The 25,139-nt window shown below is 37.3% G+C and overlaps 3 protein-coding genes across 3 annotated transcripts; 2 read left to right on the top strand and 1 right to left on the bottom strand.

Moving 5' to 3' along the window:
- Positions 1-3,361: 3,361 nt before the first annotated feature.
- On the bottom strand, positions 3,362-9,258 carry LOC109210590. The gene is made up of 5 exons (XM_019374028.1): positions 7,774-9,258; positions 5,620-6,512; positions 5,075-5,230; positions 4,218-4,472; positions 3,362-4,087 (listed from the first exon to the last, which is right to left on the bottom strand). The coding sequence occupies exons 2-5, from the start codon at positions 6,466-6,468 to the stop codon at positions 3,953-3,955; spliced, it is 1,395 nt and encodes a 464-aa protein (XP_019229573.1). The 5' UTR covers positions 6,469-6,512; positions 7,774-9,258; the 3' UTR covers positions 3,362-3,952.
- Positions 9,259-10,565: 1,307 nt separating this feature from the next.
- LOC109210588 (carbonyl reductase [NADPH] 1-like) lies at positions 10,566-16,246 on the top strand. Its single transcript, XM_019374026.1, has 4 exons — positions 10,566-10,814; positions 13,925-14,183; positions 14,461-14,655; positions 15,176-16,246. The coding sequence occupies exons 1-4, from the start codon at positions 10,723-10,725 to the stop codon at positions 15,647-15,649; spliced, it is 1,020 nt and encodes a 339-aa protein (XP_019229571.1). The 5' UTR covers positions 10,566-10,722; the 3' UTR covers positions 15,650-16,246.
- A 2,294-nt stretch (positions 16,247-18,540) lies between these two features.
- Positions 18,541-20,622, top strand: LOC109210589 (uncharacterized protein At4g14100-like). The gene is made up of 2 exons (XM_019374027.1): positions 18,541-19,091; positions 20,308-20,622. Exons 1-2 carry the CDS (start codon positions 18,623-18,625, stop codon positions 20,463-20,465), a joined length of 627 nt encoding a protein of 208 aa, XP_019229572.1. The 5' UTR covers positions 18,541-18,622; the 3' UTR covers positions 20,466-20,622.
- The last annotated feature ends 4,517 nt before the right edge of the window (positions 20,623-25,139 follow it).

The following is a 25,139-nucleotide window of genomic DNA, read 5'->3' as shown; positions in this document are numbered from 1 at the left end:
AGATGCTTTTAAATGGGATGAAGAAGCAGACTTAGTTTAAAAAATTGAAGAAGGCTATGTCTTCTACACCTGTACTAGCACTACCTGATTACAATAAGAGTTCATAGTAGAGACTGATGCCAGCCAAATGGGCATTGGAGCTGTACTAATGCAGGAAGGTAGGCCCATAGCTTATTTTAGTAAAGTCTTAGCCCCAAGGCACAGGGGCAAATCTATCTATGAAAAGGAGTATATGGCCTTGCTAAATGCAGTAGAGAAGTGGAGGCATTACTTACAATATAAGCATTTTGTAGTAAGAACTGACCACCACAGTTTAAAATATCTCCTAGAGCAGAGAGTAACTACAGCCATACAACAAAAGGGACTGACTAAACTACTTGGGATGGACTATGAGGTGCAGTACAAGAAGGGAGCTGAAAATATGGTTGTTGATGCCCTGTCCAGACAACAAGAAGGCCTTGATGTTTCAAGAAACCAACTTCAGGGTGCCTTACAAGCCATCAGTATTTCAGTTCCTGCATGGGTGCAAGAAATAACACACAGCTATGAAGGGGATCCTAACGTTACTGAAGTCATTAGCCAGCTGGTTGTGACCCAACAAGGGCCTAACATATGGCACTATAATGCTAGCATACTCAGGAAGAAGGGAAAGATCTACATTGGTACCAATAGGGAACTAAGAATTCAGTTGATATCCACCTTTCATGACTCTCCTATAGGTGGACATTCAGGTCAGCTGGGAACTCTAAGAAGACTGTCACAAGTATTTTATTGGCCAAGGATGAAACAGATGGTCATTGATCATGTGGCCAGCTGTGATGTGTGCCTCAGAAGCAAGGATGACCATATGGCTTACCCAGGGTTACTGCAGCCCCTACCTATTCCAAACCAAGCTTGGAGCCACATTAGCATGGACTTTATAGAAGGGTTGCCAAAGTCCAGAAACAAGGGAGTTATTTTAGTGGTTGGGGACAGACTGACAAAGTATGCCCACTTTATAGCCCTTGCCCACCCCTACACAGCTGTAACTGTGGCTGAAATATTTTGGGAGAAGATACATTGTTTGCATGGGATCCCAGAATCTATTGTAACAGATAGAGACAAGGTGTTCTTGAGTCACTTTTGGCAAGCTCTATTCAAACTATTGGGAACACAACTCCACTATAGCACTGCCTATCACCCCCAAAGTGATGGACAAACAGAAAGGGTCAACAGATGTTTGGAAAATTATCTAAGGTGCATGACTGCTAATAGACCAACACAGTGGAAACAATGGTTGCCTGCTGCAGAATGGTGGTACAACACCAATTTCCATACCAGTTTGCAATGTACTCCCTTTGAAGCTCTTTATGGATTCTCACCTCCTCAACTATCATTAGGGCCTTTGCTAGAAACTATAGTACCAGCTGCTGAAGGAACAGTAATGCACAGACAACAGATGCAACAGCTTTTGAAGGAACACCTCATTAAAGCTCAAGAGAGGATGAAACACTATGCGGATAAAAAGAGGTCAGATAGGGAATTTCAAGTTGGAGATATGGTGTACCTGAAGTTACAGCCCTACAGACAGACAACATTAGCCTTAAGGAGGAATTTGAAGTTGAGCTCCAAATACTATGGCCCCTACATGGTCTTAGCAAGAATTGGCAAGGTGGCTTACAAACTAGATCTCCCACCTGACTCTAAGATCCACCCTGTATTTCATGCGTCCTTGCTCAAAAAGAAGGTAGGAGATAAGGTAGTAGTACAGACTACTCTTCCTATGACTGGAGAGGATGGTAAGTTCCTAGTTAGGCCAGTTGCTATTTTGCAAAGGCAGCTCATAAAGAGGGATAATTCTGTTGTGGTAAGGGTATTGATACAATGGTCAAATCTTCCTCCTGAAGATGCTACATGGGAGGACTATCACTACATCAAGGCGAGATTTCCAGACTTTGATCCCAATCCTTGAGACAAGGATTGTTTGAAGGGAGCGGGAGTGTTATGATCTTCAGCAATGTCTTCAGCTGGGTTCGAAGTGAGTAGCAGCTAATAACGGGAATTAGGAGGAGCAACTGAAATTCAAATGAACGGCTAAGATTAATTAGAGTTTTAATGAAGCCCAAGGGCTATGATTAAGCCACGTCAGCAGTAATTGTTATAACTAACTACAACAGAGGAGGCATCGATATTCAGCAAAGTAAGCACTCCTCTCTTCTCGCTTCTCTCTCTTCTCAAATTCTCTCTTCTTCTTCTTCTTCCTCTTCCTTCTACTGATCTTCTTATCTTCTTCTTTCTTCAGGTAACACAACTATGGAGGCTAGTTAGCAACAATCCACTATTTTCCAGTTGTAATAGATAGCTTTTATTTTTAATTCGATAAACCATAAAATTGTCCCAAAACATACTCTATTTCCATTCCCGTATTTGATTTTCCTTAATTAGCTTTTAGATCATTACACGAGCAATAGTATCTATTCCTGATCAAGTTTTCACCTAAAAAAGTCGAGTCCATTACTTAAATGGTCACTCAACTATTCGAAATTATCTTCTAAAGTCATTTTTGTTTCATTTGTAACAGAAAAGTCACTTAGCTATGCTTATAGCACTCAGAAAGTCACTCGACCAGATTTCTCAAACTTTTGATTATAAAATACCTATTTTACCCTTCAAATTATCGACTTTTCTTTTTTTACTTCTTTAAGATTATGATTTCTCTTTTTAATCAACATTATAGACTTATCTATAGAACAAATAAATTTCTTTAAAAATAAAAAATAAAAAAAATATTTTTCTAGCATATATAATGTCGGAATAGTAACATGATTGTGCATAATTTTCAAAAACATATAATGTATATTATAAAAATACCTTTATTTTAAATAATTATTTCTATATTACGTGCATGGAATATATATTTTAAAACTATTTATTTTCTTTTATTCTAAATTGTGTAAATAAATTTTGAGCTTTTGTTGTTAATATCAAAACTATTATTATGAACAAATTGTTCTAATGCTCAATATTTTATTATTCCAACATTAGCTTAAATACTATTTTTATTTTTTTTAAAATTTATAAATAAAAGTTCATTTATTCTAAGGTAAGTCCATAATAGAAACTAAAAAGAGAAAAAATTATAATATTAAAAAGCTAAAAAAAATAAAAAGAAGATAAAAGTTGATAATTTAGAGGGTAAAATAATGTATTTGACGATCAAAAGATTGAGAAATCTAGTTGAGTGACAATCTGAGTGGTATAGGTTTAGTTAAGTGACTTTGCTGTTACAAACGAAAGAAAGATGACTTTGATAGATAATTTCAGATAGTTGAGTGACCAATGAGTAATGGACTCAAAAAAGTCTCCCTATTGCAGTTCCATTATTCACTAGAAGCTTGTTATATTCTGCAAATGACAGTCATTTATGATGTTCATATGCGTTGACCATGTCAAATACAGTTGAGAAACAAAGCTATTGGCTGGAAAATAATTACAACAACAAATACCAATCTTTTTTGCAACAATCAATAGCTGTTGTACTTGTACATGTGACCATATAGAGCATGCAAAAAAGGCGCGTTTTTATACGGTATTTAACAAGACAAGAAGCTCTCCATCTGCATTTAGTTTGTTGATCAAACCTCTTCCCATGGATATTGTCTTATCTTAAACACCATCTAAAGCCTGATTCAGGCTATTTCTCAAAGGCAGATACGACTGAATTAGCTTTGGACGAAGTTGAAACTCAATACAAATACTCTTAAGGAAACAAAGTATTCACTATCCGATATACAGACATATGCAATGCTATAGGTAGCTAGAAAAGCAAGAGACCATATCACCCCATACACTAAAACACATCCAGTGAAACTGTGCAAAAGTTTTGCATCAGCACCAAGGACCAACTTGAATCGACAAAATCTAGCTCACATTGTATATTATACCGGTCATCAGAAATTGGACTGAAAGAACCTCACATTAGGATAGATTCATACCCTTCCTCTCTTCCGCTCTCTCGTTGAAAAGTTACAGCTGCAGCAACAAGTGCTGCAATCCCAAACCCTGCTATGGCCCAAACAGCATTATGTAATATTACAATTTCACCAGTCTGCAGAAACAAGGAATGGTAAGTTTAGGAATATCTTTCATGAAACTTGAGAAAACACGGTTGACATTAAAATAAATGTCAGCAAGAAAGATTGTATTTACGGATATAACTAACATGAAGCAAATCTTACGCTGTCTGTAGAATGCAGGATAGAGCTGCGCTTTTGTGACGGTTCAGCAACCAAAATATAGAAGAGGCCCATAACTCCTGTATGCCTTTGGGCACTGCTATACTTTGATACAAAAGTAAGAGTTTCTCCCTTAGATATCTTGACAGAGCCAGGCTTCGGATAACAAGTGGACATCCCAACAATATAACCAGCTTCATTTCCTGGTTCCTTTCCTTCCCCATAGATTGGAAGTGACGAGCAAATAACCCGTCCATCCTAAACATATAGCAGAGAACAAAAAAAGTTATCATTCGCACATGCTTTCCTTTGCAGTACTGAAACAATCACAAGAACATCAAGACAAACTCAAAACATATGTGACACATCATTCTCTACACCACTTTCGCTAACCATAGTACTGAAACAATATTGTGAAACATCAGTAAGCATAAATACCATACTTAGCGGAAGTAGGGAGGAAATAGTGCTGCATAATTTCCCTAAAATATTACCACAGATCAATGAAAATAGTCATATAGCTTTCCCCAGCAATTTAAGAGGAAAGCACGCAATGATTTTACCATCTTTAGGTTCTAGATAACAATTGGAATCAACAAAATGATCACCTCAGAAGTTTGACAAACTTGTTCTGTAACATAAACAAGCAGATTATTTGAATTATCTTTATCACCTAAATACATTTGAAGCAGGAACTATTGAGATTGTGAAACATGCTTAGATAGAGTCCATCAAAGTTACATGCGTTATTGAGAAAGAATTTATCCTATGTGAATCAATTAGAAATGTGGAGAGTCACGCAATAAACTAGATCCTAAGCCGACAGGACCAAAGAAACAAATTCTAACATCTCAAAGTACCTCGCCATGGAGAGTTGAACCAGTCCCACCGGAATGCTGATGAGCAACTCCATAAATAACATCTCCACCATTTGGCAAAGTTACACTGATCTTTTTCTTATGCACGCATCCAGCATTAGCAACAGCACTAGCACATGACTCAACATCATACTCAATCTGTATCAGAAAAGTTCAACAAAATTATCAGCCGCAAATAATTGGGGAATGTTACAAAAGCAACTATGTAACTTTATAAATCAGATTACCAGCATTTCTACATTCATATTGGATAATCCCGAGAACTCAATAATACATGAACATAATTGCATAAATGCGAAGGTCCACGTGAATCTTTCCCTGTATCCTTCGATTCTTATCTACCAAAGCTCAAATGATAGAACTCTGTTTTCCCTTTCATGCTGAAGACACTTTCAAACAGAAACCACCAGAAATGCTCCACAGATATTATAAAGATGATCATATCATCGACCCCAACTATCTTGGGATTGAGGCACAGTTGATTGATTGACTGAAAATGAATGACACAAATCGGAAATGTTCATCACCTGACAGTGATGTCTTGACATAAGTCCTGTTGATTCTGGCTTTTTCCATGTATCAGTAACATCAAGTATATAAATTTTAACAGGAATAACAGAGGCATCCCAATCAACATATTTGATCGTGTACTTCAGGTACAAGCTTCTCTTATGACCCTGAAACCCTTCTTCAACTCTGCATCTTGTTTCATCATAACAACATCTCAAGCCTCCAATATAATCTGGTCCTATATCCCGGTTATACTCATCCTTTGTAACATTATAAAGATCACACCTGCATTCTGTGCATCCTAGCCTATCTTCAGAACCTCGTGTATCAATCGCATGTACATTAAGCAACCATCTCTCCTCATATCCAGGAGGTACTTCTCCTGGATTACCAACTTCTATACCATAAGAGTCTGGAACATATGTTGCTGTTTTACGAGTTTCAGACCCGAGGCCAAAATATTGATAAAGATCCCTTTCACACATCCCTGAGTTACTCGCTATACTAAAATCAGATTTTTGGAACCTCAGATCGCCATGGTACTTTGACACCTTAGCACCTTTTCGTTGATAATATCTTACAACAAGCCAGTGGTGGAGATATGTTTCATGAAGAGGGACAGGATTTCGTGCCTCATCTACTACTTCAGCATTGAAACTTTTGATAGCAATATGGCCTTTTGGGAAAGCTATGTCGTAGTAAAATTTGTTACATACTAATCCAGGTTCCAGCACAAATTTTGGTGATCGGAAAATAGACGTTTTCACCTTGTTTTCATTTCTTAGTCGAGTCTGCAAACTTGGGCTAATCGCTATTAGCAGTAGGACTGCCAGCACAAGCAGCTGACACTTTAATTTGCTCGTCATCTTTTTCACTTTCCCAATTCACTTCTTGTTATGATATCTGAGAACTGCACTATTTCAACATGTTAACGATCCATGGGTTTAAGTTCTAGAAGTTTTGTGAGTTAAGAAAGTCTTATAGCTTTGTCATCTAACAACAGTAGTTCCTACGCAGATTACTCGATTCACAGACACTTGTTCTGTTATATCGTTATTGCTGACAAAAAGACATCAGGTGATGCCATAGATAGACAAAGGGTGTCTTGGTATGAGATATTTCCAATGTTTGATACTCTGAATTGTGGAAATACTTCTACAAGGAAAATGTTCTGCACCCAATATATGGAAAATGTTTTCCCACTTATGGAGGACAGGGTAGTCATTTTCAATAAGAATAACATACCTAGTATATTCTCACAAGTAGGGTCTGATGAGGGTAGTGTGTATGCAAACCTTATCCGTGAAGGTAGAGAGGTTGTTTCTGATAGACACTCGGCTCAAGAAAAGCATAATCACAGCAGTTTAGATAAGCAAATACAACACAAAGGAAAATTCATGTAAAGAGAAGCAGTAGCCATAGCCAGAAAAAAGATAACTGAAGCAAAAGAAATAGAATGTAGTATTAAAATTTAAGAATAGGAAATACGAGAATATACTATTACTATACGCATAGAAAAACAATACAGGGTCCTGTCCTCGGCAAACTGAAGATGTGTCATGTCCCGCCTCATCACCTTCTCCAATAGTTCTTAGGCCTACCTCTACCTCTCATTGGCCCCATCATAGCCAACCTCTCACACCTCCTCACTGGGGCATTGGTGCATCTCCTATTCACATGCACAAACCATCTCAGTCTCGCTTCCCCCCTCTTGTCCACCACGAACGCCACTCCCACCTTGTTCCATATATCTCAATTCCTAATCATCTCTCCTAATATGCCCACAAATCCATCCCAACATCCTGCTACTTTCATTTTCTGAACGTGAGGATAATCATTTTCCTTTACAAATATTTCCACTCTTACTCCATATAACTTGCTAGGCATAATTATCCATATTTAATACATCAAATAATACTATCAAAACACTGTCATCATACCTTATCCTCTAGCTTATACAATTACTATGTGTCACCTACAGCTCAAAACTTGGAAAATAATAGTAGTAATAAAATGATCAATTAAGATAAAAGTTTTTCCACATAAAGTATTTTTCATCCATACCAAGCGCATCAAAAGGGAAAACGTAACAACATGAAAGATAAATTTGTTTAGCATGATATTCATATTTCTTTATCTAAGTATACAAAAAGAGAGGAAGAGAAACTAACCTGATATGGTGTTTAGGGCAAGGAACTCCAAGAGAACGAGCTTTTCTCTTCGAAATGCGAAACTAGAAATTTTTAACTTTGATTTTTTAAGGAGATGTGGAGAGTTGAGACCGCAACAACAGAGATAGGTATTCACACGAAGACACGTGTCACTTGCAAACAGCCCTGGGGTTAGTTTGTTTCCCAAGTCTTAACTGAAAAGGAAGAAAACAAAAAACAGAGACAAATACAATGTAGGGAAAAGGTCCTAATATATCCTTCTACTATTAGAAATTATTTAAAATTATCCCTCGTTATACTATTGGATCAAAAAAATCCCTGCCGTCTTACTATTCAAACACATATACTCCTAACTTAACGGATTGGACACTTGGCACGTATTTAAGGCTGTTGCTCCATTTGGTTTAAAATTAGACCCGACCCGCCCTATTACCCGGTACCTCAAAAAGATTGAGTTATTGCTCTTTCTCAGTCTCTCATTTATTGGAAAGAAATCTAATGCATTTTGTATTGAAATCGATTTTGAAGCTGATGGAATAGAGATTAAACCTTTATGAAATGGTTCTTCAATGTCTTGATTTGAAGAATTGGAAAGATGCACATTGACGGGTTTTGAAGCTCATTTCCAAGTCTGAGTTCGAATGAGTCCTTTGGTTCAATGATTGATTTGGGGTTTACATTATTGAAATCTGATTTTTAATTGTTTATTGTGCTTGGATCTAAATTATACTGTTGTTTATTGAAAGAATTTGATGGTAAACGTCGAAACTCACCATTTATGACATATTGAAGCTTTGGGTTTGAATCTAGATCTAAAAAAGAAGTCGAAAAATATTGGTGAAATTCATTTATTGTTACTGATTTGAGTCTATAATTGTGAGTGCAAGACTGAAATATTGATTTGTTGAAGAAACTAGAAAACAGCATTACAAGGATTTTTTGAGAAATTTGAAGAAGACAAAATGGGTCTCTCTGATTTCTTGACCCAATTTTATTCACATTCAACTAACATTCTTCTTCTTCCAAATTCTTCCGTCCTTCTCTACCCAATTCTCGAGTTGGGCTACATTCACTAGAATGTATAGAAAGAAATTTTTTCAACCCTTTTCTGTAGTCAAGAAGAAATTGAAGATTTCTCTTTTGTCGTAGTAATTTCATTTGTACGGGTTTTGAAGGGCCTTGAATCAGATGAAGCAACTTTAATACCTACAACTGGGTTGTCACAGATTATAATAATTCCTACCTTCAAATATTGTGCTTCCTCCTAAAAAGAAGAAAGTCACCCAGAAGTTGTAGACTATTCAGCTTGTATAATTTTCCCTTAGTTTCTATGAAATTGTTGAAAGTATTAAAGGGTTTCTGTTCATTTGTTTGTATTTTAATGGTTTAACTTTTGAACTCAATCTATGATTTGAAAAGAAGTATAAAAATTGAGTCTTTGTTCTTGGAATTGTAATGTTGGATTTTGGTGGTAATTGTTGTGTTTATTTGATTCATTGGTTGTGAGAGTTGTTGCAGCATTTAGTCAAAAGAGCAATTTGTATTTTTCAACAATGGAGCGTCAGATTTAATTATTTTTTCAACATTTAATGAAAAGAGTAATGTGTATTTGGCAGGTCAAATTTAATGGATCGGGTACCAGATAATAGGCCGGGTCAGGTCTAATTTAAGACCAAATGGACCAATAGCTTTGGATGTGTGCCAAGTGTCCAGTCCGTTAAGTCAGGGGTATATGTGTTTGAAAAGTAAGACGGTAGGGGTTCTTTTGATTCAATAATATAACGGAGGATAATTTTAAATAATTTCTAATAGTAGAAGGATATATCAGGACCTTATCCGTACAATGTATTGTCGCTATACAACTTCTATTTTATCCCCTTCGTCTCAAATGTTATTAATAGTGATTGTTTTAATATATTTATCACCCAAAACAAAAAAGATACATTTATTTGCAACAGCTCACAAGTTGCTTTAAAAAGCGTAGCTTACAAGTAGCTTGTGAGAAGCTTACAAACTAGTATTCTGTGCCGGTTTTTAAGCAGCTTCTTAAAGTAATTTACAAATAGCTTTGCAAGCAGTTCCTGGAAATAGCTTGCAAGAAGCCGTATAAGATAAAATATGTTATGTTAAGTGGTTGCATAAAAGAGTGACACGTGGAGCTGCAGCCAGAGGATAGTTAAAATTGAGGATAATTGTTCCATTTGTTAACACAAAGAATGACGCTCATAAAGATGCAATAAATACCTGTCGCCCGGTAGCATTTAATGAAGAATATTCTACGGCACATAATACACTGCCCGTTACAAAAGAATATGGCATTCATGCCTGATATTACATATCCTTCAATGACCCTCATAATTAGCACTGAAGAGGGGTTTGATTCTAGGACCTTATTCCCTAGGTGTAGCTATAAATAGTGAGCTCTATTATCATTGTAAAGGGATACGTATTTTCTGACAAACTTGTGCTATAATGAGTATAAAGCTTTATACAATTTTATCTTCTTACTTCTTGATTTCATTACTGTTATGCGCGGAAGCCTTGTTCCCGAAATTACTATTTCTGCTATTTTGTCTTCATTTATTACCTATTTCTTCAATTATTTTATTATTTTAGGATCGAATTAATTCACTTGTCTAGAAATCACGTATAAATTCAATTATACCATTTTATGGCTAAATATAAGCTAAATTAATTAATTATGTATACAACTTGAAAGTGAAATAATTTACCAATCTCTCTCCATACTTTTAAATGTGTTACTTTACAGTTTTATTTTATACTAAAATATGTTGTTTTGTTATTTTATTCTGGGAAGAGTAGCACCATAGGAAAGCGAGGGTTTGCTCTAAAGTCTAAAACCAAAGCAAAATCTGGAAATGAGTACTGAGCGAAACAAAAGAGCAGAATAGCTAGAGAGCTCTGAAGCCCAAATAACCGAAGGAATTAATGGGTAAAAAGGAGAGAGCGCAAGAGAGAAGAGAGAAGCGACGACAAGAAATATCTCTACTCCGTACCATTCCTTATTCTGATCACCAAAGGTCTGATTTTAATTTTAATTTTCCACAAATTTCACCTCTTTAAGTTTGTTATGAAGGCAGTCTTAATTACAGTCTAATTGGACTGTCCTTTGATCCATAAAAAAGTTCTATTTACATTTTTGCATTTTGTCGGTGTTTAATTGTTAAGTGCTTAAAAGAGCCTATGCTGCCCTGTAGCTTCATGATGGTAGGTGTCCCTTGTACTTATAGGGGTCGTTTGGTAGAGCATATAATAATAGTACTGAATATGGTGTATTAGTAATGTTGGGATTAGTAATGCTCGGATTAGTTATGGTGGAATTATTTCTTATCGATTATTTGGTTTGGTGTATTATAGGTTTTAAAAGGGCAGTTTTGTCTTTATACGTGCTTATCCAACAACAATCCAGTGAAATCCCACAAGTGGAGTCTGGGGAGGGTAATGAGTACGCAAACCTTACCCTTATCCCGAGGGAGCAGAGAGACTGTTTCCGAAAGAACCTCGGCTCAAGAAGATGAAAAGAGACAAATACATCAGTACCATCAACAGAAACCATAGAAATAATAACAGCGATATAAGAACCAAAAAATAGATGAAAAACAATAACAATAACAATAACAAGTAAATAAGGCCCGATACTATGGAAAACAGGAGAATAGTGTGAACACAATATTAACCACTAGCAATCTAAGAATCATGCTATCCTCACACCCGGTACGAAGTAGAAAATGCTCAACTACCTCCTAATCTACAACCTTAATACTCGACCTCCGCACCTTCCTATCAAGGGTCATGTTCTCGAAAATCTAAAGCCACGCCACATCCTGCCTGATCACCTCTCCCCAATACTTCTTAGGCAGCCCTCTAACTCTTCTCGTACCCGCCAAAGCCAACCGCTTACACCTCCTTACCGGGGCATCTAGGCTTTTCCTCTGCACGTGCCCGAACCATCTGAGCCTCGCTTCCCACATCTTGTCATCCATAAAAGCCACGCTCGCCCACCTTCTCCCGAGTAACTTCATTCCTAATCTTATCCATCCTAGTGTGCCCGCACATCTATCTCAACATCCTCATTTCTACTACTTTCATCTTCTGGATATGTGAGTTCTTAACTAGCCAACACTCTCCCCTATACAACATGGCTGGTCTAACTACCACTTTATAAAACTTACGTTTGAGCAACAGTGGCACTTTCTTGTCACACAAGACTCCAGATGCTAACCTCCATTTCATCCACCCACCCCTATACGGTGTGCGACATCCCCGTCGATCTCCTCATCCCCTGGATAACCGACCCTAAGTACTTGAAACTGCATCTCTTGGGGATGACTTGTGATTCAAGCCTCACGTCCATGCCCGCTTCCCTCGACTCGGCGCTTAACTTGCACTCCGGGTATTCTGTCTTAGTCCTGCTTAACTTGAAACCCTTAGACTCAAGGGCCTATCTCCAAACCTCCAGCCTCTCGTTAACGCCGCCTCACGTCTCATCAATCAGAACTATGTCGCCAGCGTATAACATACACCATGGCACCTCCCCTTGAATATGGTATGTCAGTGCGTCCATCACCAGGGCAAATAAAAATGGGCAGAGCCCAGATCCTTGGTGCAACCCCATAACAACCGGAAAATGCTCCGAGTCGCCTCCCACTATCCTAACCCGAGTCTTAGCTTCATCATACATGTCTTAATCGCCCTAATGTAAGCGACCGGCATACCTTTTGCCTCCAGGCATCTCCAAAGAATCTCCCTAGGCACCTTGTTATACGATTTCTCCGGGTCAATAAACACATGCTTATCCGTGTATTAAAAAGTATGGTATTGCTAATGCCATGGTTTGCTATGTATAAAAATAGCATTGAATAAGGTGTATAATTAATACAAGTATTAGTTATACGTAAGTTGAAAAACACTACCAAACAAGGGATTAATAATACCAAAGTTGATACATGTATTATTTTCTTAATACATCCTACCAAACGACTGAAGAGGAAACAATGTGTAGATGATGGAGCAAACTCTAGCATTTTCAATTGTGTTATGCTTTCTTGGGATGGTTATATTTGATGGCATTGGATACTTGCTCTGAAGCATAAAACTGCAGATGCTGAAGCACTATAGCTTCCAATGTACGTCTTTCTAGTAATTAGTCTACCTGTAATATGCTTTATTCGGTAGTTTATTCAAACTTCGAAGGGAGAGATGTTTCCATCATCTCACTATTTAGGAAGGCTTTCCATATAGACGTGCATCGGTACATGAGATACAAAAATAATTTAAGATGACAAACTCGAATCAGCGCATTGCAGCATATAGTTGGCAAGTATCGTGTCAAATGTTTTAGATGATGATTGTTTGTGTTTTCTTATGATTATTGAACAAACAGCTTTGCACTGCAAATGATGCAGTTTTGGAATCTAATAAAGTAACCATAATATTCTGTTAATATACATTTTTGCTACCAGGAGATTAGGAGATTAGAACTGCAAAGATGTAAGGCATTTTAAGAACCACATTCAAAGAATAGAAACCTAAACCTGCTAAGCTTGGTGCATTTATTCTGCATTTTTGCTCTAGCATTTTTAGATAGGAAACAAGAAACCATTTATCAGCTTAATGACATATTCAGAAAAGAACTATGGAGATAATTTGATTTGGTGTACAGTTGATTTTCTTCCATTCTCTATAATCTGGCTTTATACTTCATCTATGCAACAGATTATAGACTTACTATAATCATTACATAAACTGCATGTACCAACAACAACAATAACATACCCAGTGTAATCCCAGAAGTGGGATTTGTGGAGGGTGGTGTGGACGCAGACCTTACCCCTACGGCTTTTTCCGATAGACCCCCGGCTTAAGGAAAGCTATAAACTGACTGTATCATGGGAAAATAATAAGCTCTTTGATTCACTTTCCAATCAGCCTTGGTCATGAACTAAGATGATGCTCCAAGCCATTTTGATAATCTTTGGCTAGTTATTCCTATTAGTTATGGGAAGATCTAGATAATCACTATTTCAACTGCATAACTGTTGGGATGGAATATGGTTCATCCAGTCAAAATTGGTTTACTTTAGGATGTTGATTCTGAGTATTACACTTATAGACAGTTGATGATTTTCAGATGGTGGTCTACTGACACTATTGCTGTCGTGACTGGTGCAAATAGAGGAATTGGATTTGAAATTGCTCACCAATTGGCATCACATGGCCTAACGGTAGTTCTTACATCGCGAGAGACTCATGTTGGTAAAGAAGCAGCGAAAGTCATGCAAGAGGGAGGTTTGAATGTGGTATTTCATCAATTGGATATTGTGGACCCAACATCAATTCAATTATTTTCTGACTGGATAAAGGAAAAATATGGCGGTTTAGATATACTGGTACTCCATCTACTTTATTTTCTCATTATAGGCTAGCACTGGTAGTGGTAGCATATGCAATTGGTTTTCAATATCATACTGATATTGTATGTATTCTTTGTTACTATTACGTTTCACTTTTTTTTTGTTGGGTTGGGGGAAGGAGGGGGGAGAGAACCAAGAGGGGGGCCATTATGCTGTAGTTGTCGTTGCTTTACGTTCATTTTGTTATCACTTTTGTCCGTTCACTATATTTGTCAAATGTGGCCCTTTCGGCTAATGATATGGAAGTGTTTAGATCAATAATGCAGGAGTCAATTTCAATTTCGGAACAGATAATTCAGTGGAATTTGCAGAAACGGTTATCCGGACCAACTACTTTGGCACCAAAAGTATGATTAAAGCTATGATTCCATTAATGAGGCCTTCTCCTTTTGGTGCTCGTATTGTTAATGTGACTTCACGACTGGGAAGACTTAATGGCAGGCGGAATGTAAGCGCCTTAGCGTTCCTTTTCACTGTTATTATTCTTCTCACTCTATTTGTCCTTTTTCATCTTGCTTGCTCTTTTTGCAATTCCTCTAAGGTTCCCAAAGTGGAATCTGTTTCTTCAGGGTATTTTCCATCATGGTTCCTGTGCTGACATGACAGCTAAGAGTGCCGAAAATATTGTACAGCTAGAGAGAGATGTTGTGATTTACGGGTTTTCTCTTCGTAAAAAAACCAGTATCTTCTGTTTTCAAATACTAATCATATTCCATCTCAGCAAAATGAAATTGTTATCTATGAGTTTCATATACACTTATTTAAGGGGGAGGGGGACATTAGAGGACTCCTTTTCATTTGTGTGCTCCAAAATCAAGTTTTGCTTAGTCCTTCGCCCTGATAGAGGAATGCTTCTTAGGAGATTTTTGAAATTCGTCAAAAGCAATAACTACTGAGGTCTCTAATATGCAAAAAGCTTTATCTTATTTACATCTCTAAATGATCTGCTTTTGCTTGATACCCACCAGAGAATTGCAAATGTCAGCTTGAGACAACAACTGGAGGATGTAGATTCCTTATCAGAGGAACTGATTGATAGCACCGTGAGAATTGCAAATGTCAGCTTGAGACAACAACTGGAGGATGTAGATTCCTTATCAGAGGAACTGATTGATAGCACCGTGAGCACATTTTTGGACCAAGTAAAAGATGGGACTTGGATATCTGGGGGGTGGCCACAAGTATTTACTGACTACTCATTGTCAAAGCTTGCTGCTAATGCTTACACCAGACTAATGGCGAAGATACTTTCAGACAGGCCAGACGGTCATAAGATATATATGAATTGCTATTGCCCAGGTTGGGTGAAGACTGCCATGACCGCATGGGCTGGGCATACGTCTCCAGTAGACGCTGCGGATACTGCAGTCTGGCTTGCTCTTCTCCCTGACCAGTTCGTGAGTGGTAAGTTTTTTGCCGAGAGACGTGAGATAAACTTCTAAAAGTGGGCGTTGAGGACTAATTCCAGAAAAAGCTCACTTTCTTTTGCTTTGGAACAAGACTGTGATCGAGTACAGATTGAAGCAAGAATACTACTTCATGGTAATTATGTTACAATCTGCCTTTGCTTAGTGCCCAACTGTCTACTGAAAATTGATATTGCTTATGGGAACTATAGCTATCGGTATAAATCGTTAAAATTGATTTACCTAGTCTTCAAATTCTGGAGGATGCGTCAAAATCGGTTTCTAGCAATCCACTTCTGGATAGATTGTCTATAGTTTCATGTACCATTTGTTACTTTTGGATAGTACAGATTAGAGGAGCAGCATTTTGGTACATTTAGTAGTTATTTATAGCTTTGCCAGGAGAGCATGCCTTGATTAATTGAAATATTCTTTATAGTTTGCGAAGTGATAAAACATGCAAATTTCGTAGAGGTCCTTAGCTAGCAAATGAAGGGAATGGATGAAGCAACTATGAGTTGGTCCAGCTACTATTTCTGTTGATTGTTCTGAGGAGTTCAACTTTCTTTTGTTTCTATGATGAAGGAATTATGATGTGATCATTTTGACTCAAATAGTGGGATCCTTGTGGTATTGAGATTTTGAGATATTCTTTGAATTCGTATTGTATCTTCAATGATAATATATAATTGCCTGTAACCATTTCAAAGAAATTTACATGTTTGTAAATTATAAAAAGGTTTACACAGAATCATGAGGAAGAATTGCTAAGTATACACTAGGACGCTAAGCGGAAAACAAAAAAGGTTTTTTCCATTTAGGTTCCTACGAAACCTGGTTTGGTATCATGTTCATCTTACTATACGTTTTCTTTCTGTCCCACGAACCAAAACTTAAAATTTAGAAAGTAGCATAATCTTGTATCATGATTTATGTTTTGAATGGAAGTGATTTTTATAATTTTTTGTGTAGCTTATTAAAATAATTTATAATCTCTCAATATCAACTCATTCCGCACCCATGGGTATGACCTAGTGATCAATGAAGTGGGTGAGAACCATGAGGTTTAAGGTTCAATCCTAGTGGAGGCAAAAATTCTAGGTAATTTCTTTTTATCTGTCCAAGCCTTGGTGTGGATAGAGTTACTTGATTCCTGTTGCTGGTGGGAGGTGTAAGATATCCCGTGAAATTAGTCGAGGTGCACGCAAGCTGGTCCGGACATTACCGTTATCGGAAAAGAATATCGACTCATTCAAAATCCATTAAAGTTGTACACAATTCAAATCTCATTAGTACTTTTGAAAGACTGTAGTTAGTGTAAAAACAAAAGCAGGTTGCATGTTTCAGTTATTGTGAAACTTCCAGGCTGAAGCAAATATAATTGGAGTTTCTTTCCATTTAACAATAAGGCCCTTTACATCCATATCCAGAGTGCAAAAACCATGAACAGACTTGTCGGCCATTAGACTTCACTACATATTGTCGCAGTTCAAATGTCAATATCTCAAGCAAGAAACAATTTGTTCAAGTTATTACAGAGTTTCTTTTCGTTTCCGAAAGAAAATACACTACGGTAATCTCCCATTTGACCGGGTACAGCTCACCATTAAAATTAAAAAGAAAACACCTAAACATCTTCAAGTTAAACTCCAATCCTGGATGGTAGTAACAACCATTTTTGAATGCTAATATAGTTTTTTTTTTTTTTAAATTTCTATCAAGTTATATACAACTACAATATCACACCACTTAAATACAATTTGTATACAAATTTTGTACAATATGTATTTTGTATATTTTGTATCTGATTTATACATAGTAAAAACAAATTTCATACAACTAATTATATATTATACAATTTATTTACAACTTATCATACATTATTTCTACTAAGTTATATACAACTTAAATATAATTTTTATACAATGTTGTTCAACTTTCATACAATAGTTAAATAAATAAATAAAAATATATAAACAACAGAATATAATTTTTCTACAATTTTTTTATAATTTTACTACAATTTCTAAATATAATGTATATCATGTCTTGTCCTTCTTCTTCAAGTTTCAATCTGAAATTCAGCCAAAACCACGTCTAATCTTCACCAAAACCCCTCAAAATTGAGATATAAACTCCAAACCATATTCCCAATTGTTTGCAACAACACCCAATCCAAACAAATAATGATTTTTGAAAACCCAAATTCGAATTCAAAGCTTCAAAGCTTTTTAATGGCTGTCAATGGTGGAATTTTTGCTCTCTTTTCCTTTGCTTTACATTACTGAAATTAGGGATTGAGAGATAGAGAGAGACGTAGAGAGAATCCCCAATTCTTTGCAACAACACCCAGTTCAAATAAAAAATTTTGAAAACCCAAATTCGAATTCAAAGATTCAAAGCTTTTTAATGGTTGTCAATGGTGGAATTGTGGGTGAGTACAAGATACGTGGGGAGGGGGGTGGTATGTGGAGAGAGAAACGTGGGGGAGTGGAAGATACGTTAGAGTAATTTAGGACACTAATTATTATCATTAATTCCCTTAGAATGTATATAAATGATAATTGAGTATATAAAATATAATTATAGTAAACCTTGAGTAGGGAGGGTAATATAGTTTCATGTAGAGTATAGGAATATAAAAATTCCAATCACTAATGGTGCCGCGCAAGTTGTTTTTAAAGTAAATACTAAATAGAATTCGATACTTTGACTATATGTAATAACTGTTGAAATTAACTCAAATAGCTGTCTCCCGTAAACTAAAAATAGCTGGTAGATATAAATATATGTATAACTGTTTATAATCGATGTAGAAAAAATAAAGAATGAATATAACCGCGTCTTATGTAAAACTCACTTGAAAAATGAAGCACCATAAAGTGACATGGACCTTATCTACTTCGCAGTTTATGTTCCACATGTTTGCTTCTTAGCTGATTTTATTTGCTTACTTTTTATCTTTGCCGAGACTCCTAAAGAAAACCAAAAACACAGAACAAGAACAAAATGTTCCCTACTATCAAATTCATCTTCCTTGTCACTACATACACTCTCTTGATTCCTTCAATTGCATTTGAATCAGAGTCCACAGACCCAATTCCAGAACCATGGCCTCAACAATTCCACGCAATTACCATTATGAACTACACTCAAGGTCTTAGGAAAGTAGACCTTTGGTACGACTGGCCAAACAAAAGGTACATGCATATAAACCAATACCAATTGGGAAAGACTTTGTATGATGTTGAATGGCAAAATGGTACTTCCTTTTATTTCACTTTGGATTCTACTCAAGAGTGTACTATCAGGCATTTCCCAGTGGGAATTCTTAGACCTAATTGGCTTGAAGGTTCAAATTACGTAGGACAAAAGTACAAGGATGGATTCCTTTGTAATGTTTGGGAGAAAGTTGGTTTCTTACAGTATTACGAGGATGCTGTTACCAAGATTCCTGTTTATTGGCATTTTTATGATGGTATGCAAATATTCTTTAATGTCCTTTATTTTGTTGAATTACGTAGACCATCTATTTTAGGGAAGAATTTTTTTTTTTTATGCTTGAAACTTGGGTTATAAAATTTTCTGCTGAGATTACTTGTATGAGAAAAAGGACCGTTCTTTTCGATAGTGAAACTACTGCAACAACAACTACTATCCAGTAAAATCCCACAGAGTGGGGTCTGGGGAGGGTAATGTGTACGCAGACCTTACCTCTACCTCGATAGGACAGAGAGGCTGTTTCAGATACACCCTCGGCTCTAAAAGACGGAAATGAAAAACAAGAAAAGACAATTCATTAGTAACTCCAGAAGTATAACAACCAAAAGATAAATGACATGCAATAACAGTAACCAAAACCTAAGATCCGGGGCTAAGACAAACAACAATGAAATTCACTATTTTATGCATATATTTACTACTAATGAGATAAGCTTCAATTTCTGACACATTTCTGCCATTAGGATGAGCAGTCCAACCGTTCCTTTAGCTGAACGACGGTTGTATTCCTTTCGACAAAGGATCACGCGGTGCATAAAGTATCTCGTATTTATATATTGTCTCGGTTGGGCCGCTTCAGTGACGGAAGCACGTCGCCTTCGTCTCCTATTGCAGTCATCTTCTTCATATGGCAGCACTACCCGCCGCTTGCACTACATTGTCTGACGATAGCCTTGCCTGACCGTTTCCGTCTACTAAATGAGCCTTCACTGCCCACCCAGCCTCTATCTTTAATCTTAAGTAAAATGAAGTCAAATCAATGAGGTAAACAGCCGCTGTTGTTGGTGAGTGAATAGCTATTAGTGCCTGATTTACTGTTTTACCGCTTGACTTACCTATCAACTGTTAACCCTCTATTTTCACTAAGGTGATTCAAAAATTTTAAAAAGTAAACACACCAAAAAACTAAGGGGATTCAATATATAATATTTGTACACAAAAAATTATTGACCTTATATAATAGTGTAATTTTTGGATGAAGGGTTCGACTGAAACCCCTTCCGTCCACCTAGCTCCGTCCCTGAGCCGCACCCTAGGGGTGTGTGTGATATAAACAGTCTACTACAACCATTAGTTATTGCTTCCATGGCTCATCAAACATTCATGTAAGAAACGTAATGTAGCCGTCTTTCTCTCTTATTCTTTTTTCTTTATGATAACGTTTAATACTTGAAATATGTGAAACAATGCAGGATTGGTTGAACATATAATGACATTTGAGGCTGGGAAAGTGCTGGAGAATTCAAAGTGGCAAGCCCCTGCTTACTGCTTCAAGGATGTCGAGAAAGAAAGTAGATCTTTGCTAGAAAACTTGGCTACCAATCACTTCCGAGATGTCACAGAGAATTGACCTATTAATTGAGTGATCCTATGATAGACATTGTTTACCATGTTATGTTGCTTCGAGTCGGAAGGTGGAACCAAGATTTTTTAGCAGTGTTATTGTGTATACAGAGTATATATATACCATCACTTTAATTTATATCTTCGCGACAATTTGTTTCTGAGTCGATGATCTACCAGAAACAGTATCTCTGCCTTCTTAAATGTAGGCGTAAGGACTGGTGTACACTTAGGGGTAAAGACTGCTTACACTCTACCCTTCCCAAACCCCACTTGTGGGACGACACTTGGTATGTTGTTGTTGTGACAGTTTGTATAAACTTAGTATAAACAAGAACAAATTACAACAATACAGGTTAAAGAGGAGTCTTTAAATTTTCGAGCGTTCGTTGATCTTACATTTAGGGGTGGCAAGTGTCACAGGGGTGATTTATGTCACTCGAATTCTGCCCGAGGTTCAGCTCCGTGCGGCAGTCAAGCCCAGCCTTGACTTCAGCCTTTCCAACACTTAGATTTATTTTAGGGACGTTTGAGACTTAGACAAATTTAGGCAGCAAGTAAAGTAAAAGGCACACACGAAATTTACTGGAGTTTCTTCCCAACTCGTATTAATATGTGAATACAAGAACACAATAAGCCAACCCTATGGCCAAGAACAAAGAACACCTTAGTTCCCTGCCCCGAAAATGATTTCTTACCCTTAGGAATACACTTAGACGAAATTGGCTAACACTTGCCACAAGACTAAATTTTTCTGTCCTCTTTGGGACAGCTTATGCACATATTTATAGGGCAGGATTTAAACAATCAGTTGACAAGCCCCAACTCATGGACAAACATGCTAAGACAAATACAAAAACGTGCCCACACTTTAGCCCATGATTAGCCATGTTTTGGATGTGGTTTGTGTCACGCCCCAAAACCGAGGGACATGACCGGCGCTCGACCGGGTAGCCCCAGTAAAGCGGACCTGGGTGCCTTTCCTATCCCACGTGTTACCCCGTATTTTCATTACTCATTAATCAAAGGAAATAGCCATGTATGATTTAAACACCTTTTTACGAAATATACATAACATACATGGTTACTTAGCGTGGTTTACAAGTTACACTGCCCAAATACAAGATACATAAGTACATAACCCACGTTTCCTGTCTACGGAGCCTCTAAGGATACAAAAGAGTTTTATAATACTTGCCGGTAACAAGGATCCGGCTATACCTTACACAAATACCAAAATAAGACTCCGGGAAGAAAAGCGGCATGAGCCACGCAGGGCCCCGAGAGGAAAGGGGCTCACCAATTCAGCTGACGGGAAGTGAAGGAGTGCTACTGTCGGTGGACTGGAGTACCTGCTATAGATCAACCTACAATCATAACACGAATGTAGCGCCCTCGGCAAAAGGGACGTCAGTACATTTGAATTGTACTGGTATGTATGAACAAACTTTACCCCAAGTAGAATCAATCAATACACAGATAACAAACAGTAATAGAATCAACAATCAAATGCACATGAAAGGAACAACCAAAGCCAAACAAATTTCACAATCTCTCCTTTTCCCCTTTCAGCATTATTTCATCACATCAATGATTTCACAACTTTCTCATATTTTTATTTCAATAGTGATTTCGATCACTTTTCCACCCTTATTACCTCGGCCACCCTTATCACCACAACCCACACCTTATTACTTCGTGTTCCGGCGCGCAACCCGATCCCACCGAACAATCACATTTCACACAACAACAACAACAACAAATCACATTTCACACGACAACAACAACAAATCAGAAAGAATTTTCATAACCATCAATACCATTTCCATCATATACAACAGCCCACATACAATTTAAGTCACAACGATAATTGCCCACGATAAGTCACACATGATGTTACCACAGTTGTTTCAATTGCATCAATCACGACTTCTTTCCATCATTTATTTCACAGCCCTTACCACATAAACACATTCACACACACACTTGGTTTGTTGCCATTTATTCACACCGTCATATCGGAACGTTAACCAACAATATTCAAGGCAATTTAGTCACAAGAATTCATGAAATAGGCCATCTTGCCCTAACACCCGTGAAGCAAACAGAATTCACAAATAGTCCACATAAGAAACACATACCAATTACTCGTACACCAAACAAGGTGACTTTACAAAGGTTAAAGTTAGCCATACATACCTTGTTTAAGCTTTCCTTAAGTCACTACAACGTTCCGGAAATTCTAGCAATCCCAATCTACTTTGAGACATAACAATATTGAACACAAATTAGAAAGGTATTCATGGTTTCAGCTCATTTGAGCATTTTATCAAATACTAGTTGAGCATCTTGATTTCAAATCTCTTTTACAAGGTTTCCTTGATTTCCCAACCCAATCTTTACTTATTTATGTTCAACAATCTTTCCACAAGCCTACTTTGTACATGCATGTATACATAATAGTATTACACCCAAGAATCATACCTCAATACCCCATCTTATACCCCAAACTCGAAATTAATGCCTAAGGTATAGAATCTTACCTCTTAGATGAAGAACTTGTGATTGGGTTCTTTGATTCTTGAAGATTGATGCAAGATTGGATGAATGAAAGTTGGGTTCCTACTTCTCTCTCTAAAATGCTCTCAACTCTCTCTAAAATTAGTGGAAAAATGACCCCAAATGAAGCCCAAAGACTATATATTAAAATGGGGTCGGGTTATAAAAATAGGATAAATAAGCCTCCGACGTCGGGTTTGCGATCGCAGAATGGACCGCAAAACAAGAATGTAGGCCGCTTAATGCACCGCAAAATAGATGCCCAAAACTGGGCAACACTGGCCAAATTTGCGACAGATCTGCGACCGCAAAGTCGAAAATGCGACAGAAATGCGATCGCAGATTTGACACAGGATCGCGCTTTTCCAGCCTTTGGTAATTTGACCATAACTTTGTGTAGGAATGTCCAAATGACGAACGGTTTGAAGCGTTGGAAACTAGACTCAAAGGCCTTTCATTTGATAGGTTATTCATCACATAAAACCTAATATATATTTAGATATGCTCGTTCAAATATGGACTAGTGCAAGTACCTTTGGAATCTTAGCCTATTATGAAACTTTTCCAATTTGGCTTACACTTAGGCCTCCCCTTGGACCCCACCTTACTTAATACATGACTCATACACTTGTTTACCAAATTCAATTGATGCCCATCATGTTAATAGCATATAAAACATTATAATTAGCCTCCATGGCACCACGAATCCTAATTTACTTAGCAAAATTTTCCAGGGCCTTACATTCTCCCCCCCCCCCCCCCCCCNTCAAGACCAACTTCTATACAATCAAGAGAAAATACCTTATTTCCACAATACTCTCGGCCTTTAATGTGGCCTCTTATACTTATAGGATTTTTCCATAACACATTCACGGAAACAACCCCAACCTACAAACTTATCTAACAAGGATGACGACTAGATACCTCGCATAAGCTAACTATCCATTAACATTCACCTTCAATAGTTTACACCAGGATGATATACAAATGATCTCCACCTACCTTCTCAGACATAGACATATGAAAATACAAATTTATGAGGAACAACTATGGGGAAACATCATACTCCTAGTGCGACCTAATGGGAAATGCGCTTACGTACCCTTCATTATCAATTCACATAACATCTACAGGGAAAATTTTTGTGAATAACCGGTTCACCCTCCTGAATTCTAAATCTCTACTCGAATAACCATGCTAAACCTTTGATGAAACGATTACTTTAAGGTGTGCTATCATAAGCTGGCCATAAAACTACCTATCGAACATATGTGATCACACGGGGATGATCCCCATTTGACATGTTTGGACCTTCAATACCTGATAAATTTAATGCAATGAGGAACACAGAGTTCAAGATTGGGCTGGAGTTATCCATGAATTCATTAATGCACTGAGTAGAGTACTTTCTGAGGTTATATGCTAAGGGACATGAAAGTTACAACTAACAATGCTGACATGGTTAATCACTGTGACGACATCAATTATTACACAAATGAGGCATAGGGGTAAGTAGTACATTGGCAATAGGTATCACTAAGGAGGAATATTCAAGTACATGACCCAGTCGTTTCCTAGAGTGGAGGGAAAATCAATTTATACTCTGGCACCTTGAATGCGATATGGGATTCAAAATACACGAAGTGGAATTACACTCCTGACATTAGCTGACACAAGGAATCTATGCCATAAGCCCATGAGGATGAAAATGAAGTTAAAAGACTTATGAGATTATCATAATTCAAACAGCTTAACCCTCCCTGACAATTGACCCTATATGAGAGAACTAAAGGTACGACAACTTGTCTTCCAAATCAATATGCTCATGATATGTGCAAAAATCTGAAGGCATCAAATCTCACCCTTCACGAGTAAAACCACATAGCTAGGACATCTAAATGTTGGGATGAAATCATGTATTGGTTAGAGGCGTTCTAATGGTTAACATGATGCTCCGGGGAGAAAGACAAATGACACTCCTATCCACCCAAGGAGGTGGAATACCAAGGGTAGCAAAACTCCCCTCACATGAAAATGATATAGTCAATTATTCTAGAAGTCGAGTGAGAAGAAGGCCACGTAACCCATCCAATCCGACTCATTTAAGACTTTGGAAAAAGGG

This window comes from Nicotiana attenuata, unplaced genomic scaffold, assembly GCF_001879085.1.
Source record: "Nicotiana attenuata strain UT unplaced genomic scaffold, NIATTr2, whole genome shotgun sequence".
Lineage (NCBI taxonomy): Eukaryota > Viridiplantae > Streptophyta > Magnoliopsida > Solanales > Solanaceae > Nicotiana > Nicotiana attenuata.
Note: the sequence above shows the minus strand (reverse complement) of the source record. Positions and strands in the feature narration are given on the sequence as shown.

Bases quoted from the DNA above. Each gene is read 5' to 3' on its own strand.
- LOC109210588 (XM_019374026.1), top strand. From the start codon at position 10,723: ATGGGTAAAAAGGAGAGAGCGCAAGAGAGAAGAGAGAAGCGACGACAA. The intron at 10,815-13,924 runs GTCTGATTTTAA...GATGATTTTCAG, and splicing joins CCTTATTCTGATCACCAAAG to ATGGTGGTCTACTGACACTA. The intron at 14,184-14,460 runs GTACTCCATCTA...GGAAGTGTTTAG, and splicing joins ATGGCGGTTTAGATATACTG to ATCAATAATGCAGGAGTCAA.
- LOC109210589 (XM_019374027.1), top strand. From the start codon at position 18,623: ATGTTCCCTACTATCAAATTCATCTTCCTTGTCACTACATACACTCTC. The intron at 19,092-20,307 runs GTATGCAAATAT...GAAACAATGCAG, and splicing joins TTATTGGCATTTTTATGATG to GATTGGTTGAACATATAATG.
- LOC109210590 (XM_019374028.1), bottom strand. From the start codon at position 6,468: ATGACGAGCAAATTAAAGTGTCAGCTGCTTGTGCTGGCAGTCCTACTG. The intron at 5,231-5,619 runs GTGATGAACATT...TTTCTGATACAG, and splicing joins TGTCAAGACATCACTGTCAG to ATTGAGTATGATGTTGAGTC. The intron at 4,473-5,074 runs GTACTTTGAGAT...CTATATGTTTAG, and splicing joins GTTCAACTCTCCATGGCGAG to GATGGACGGGTTATTTGCTC.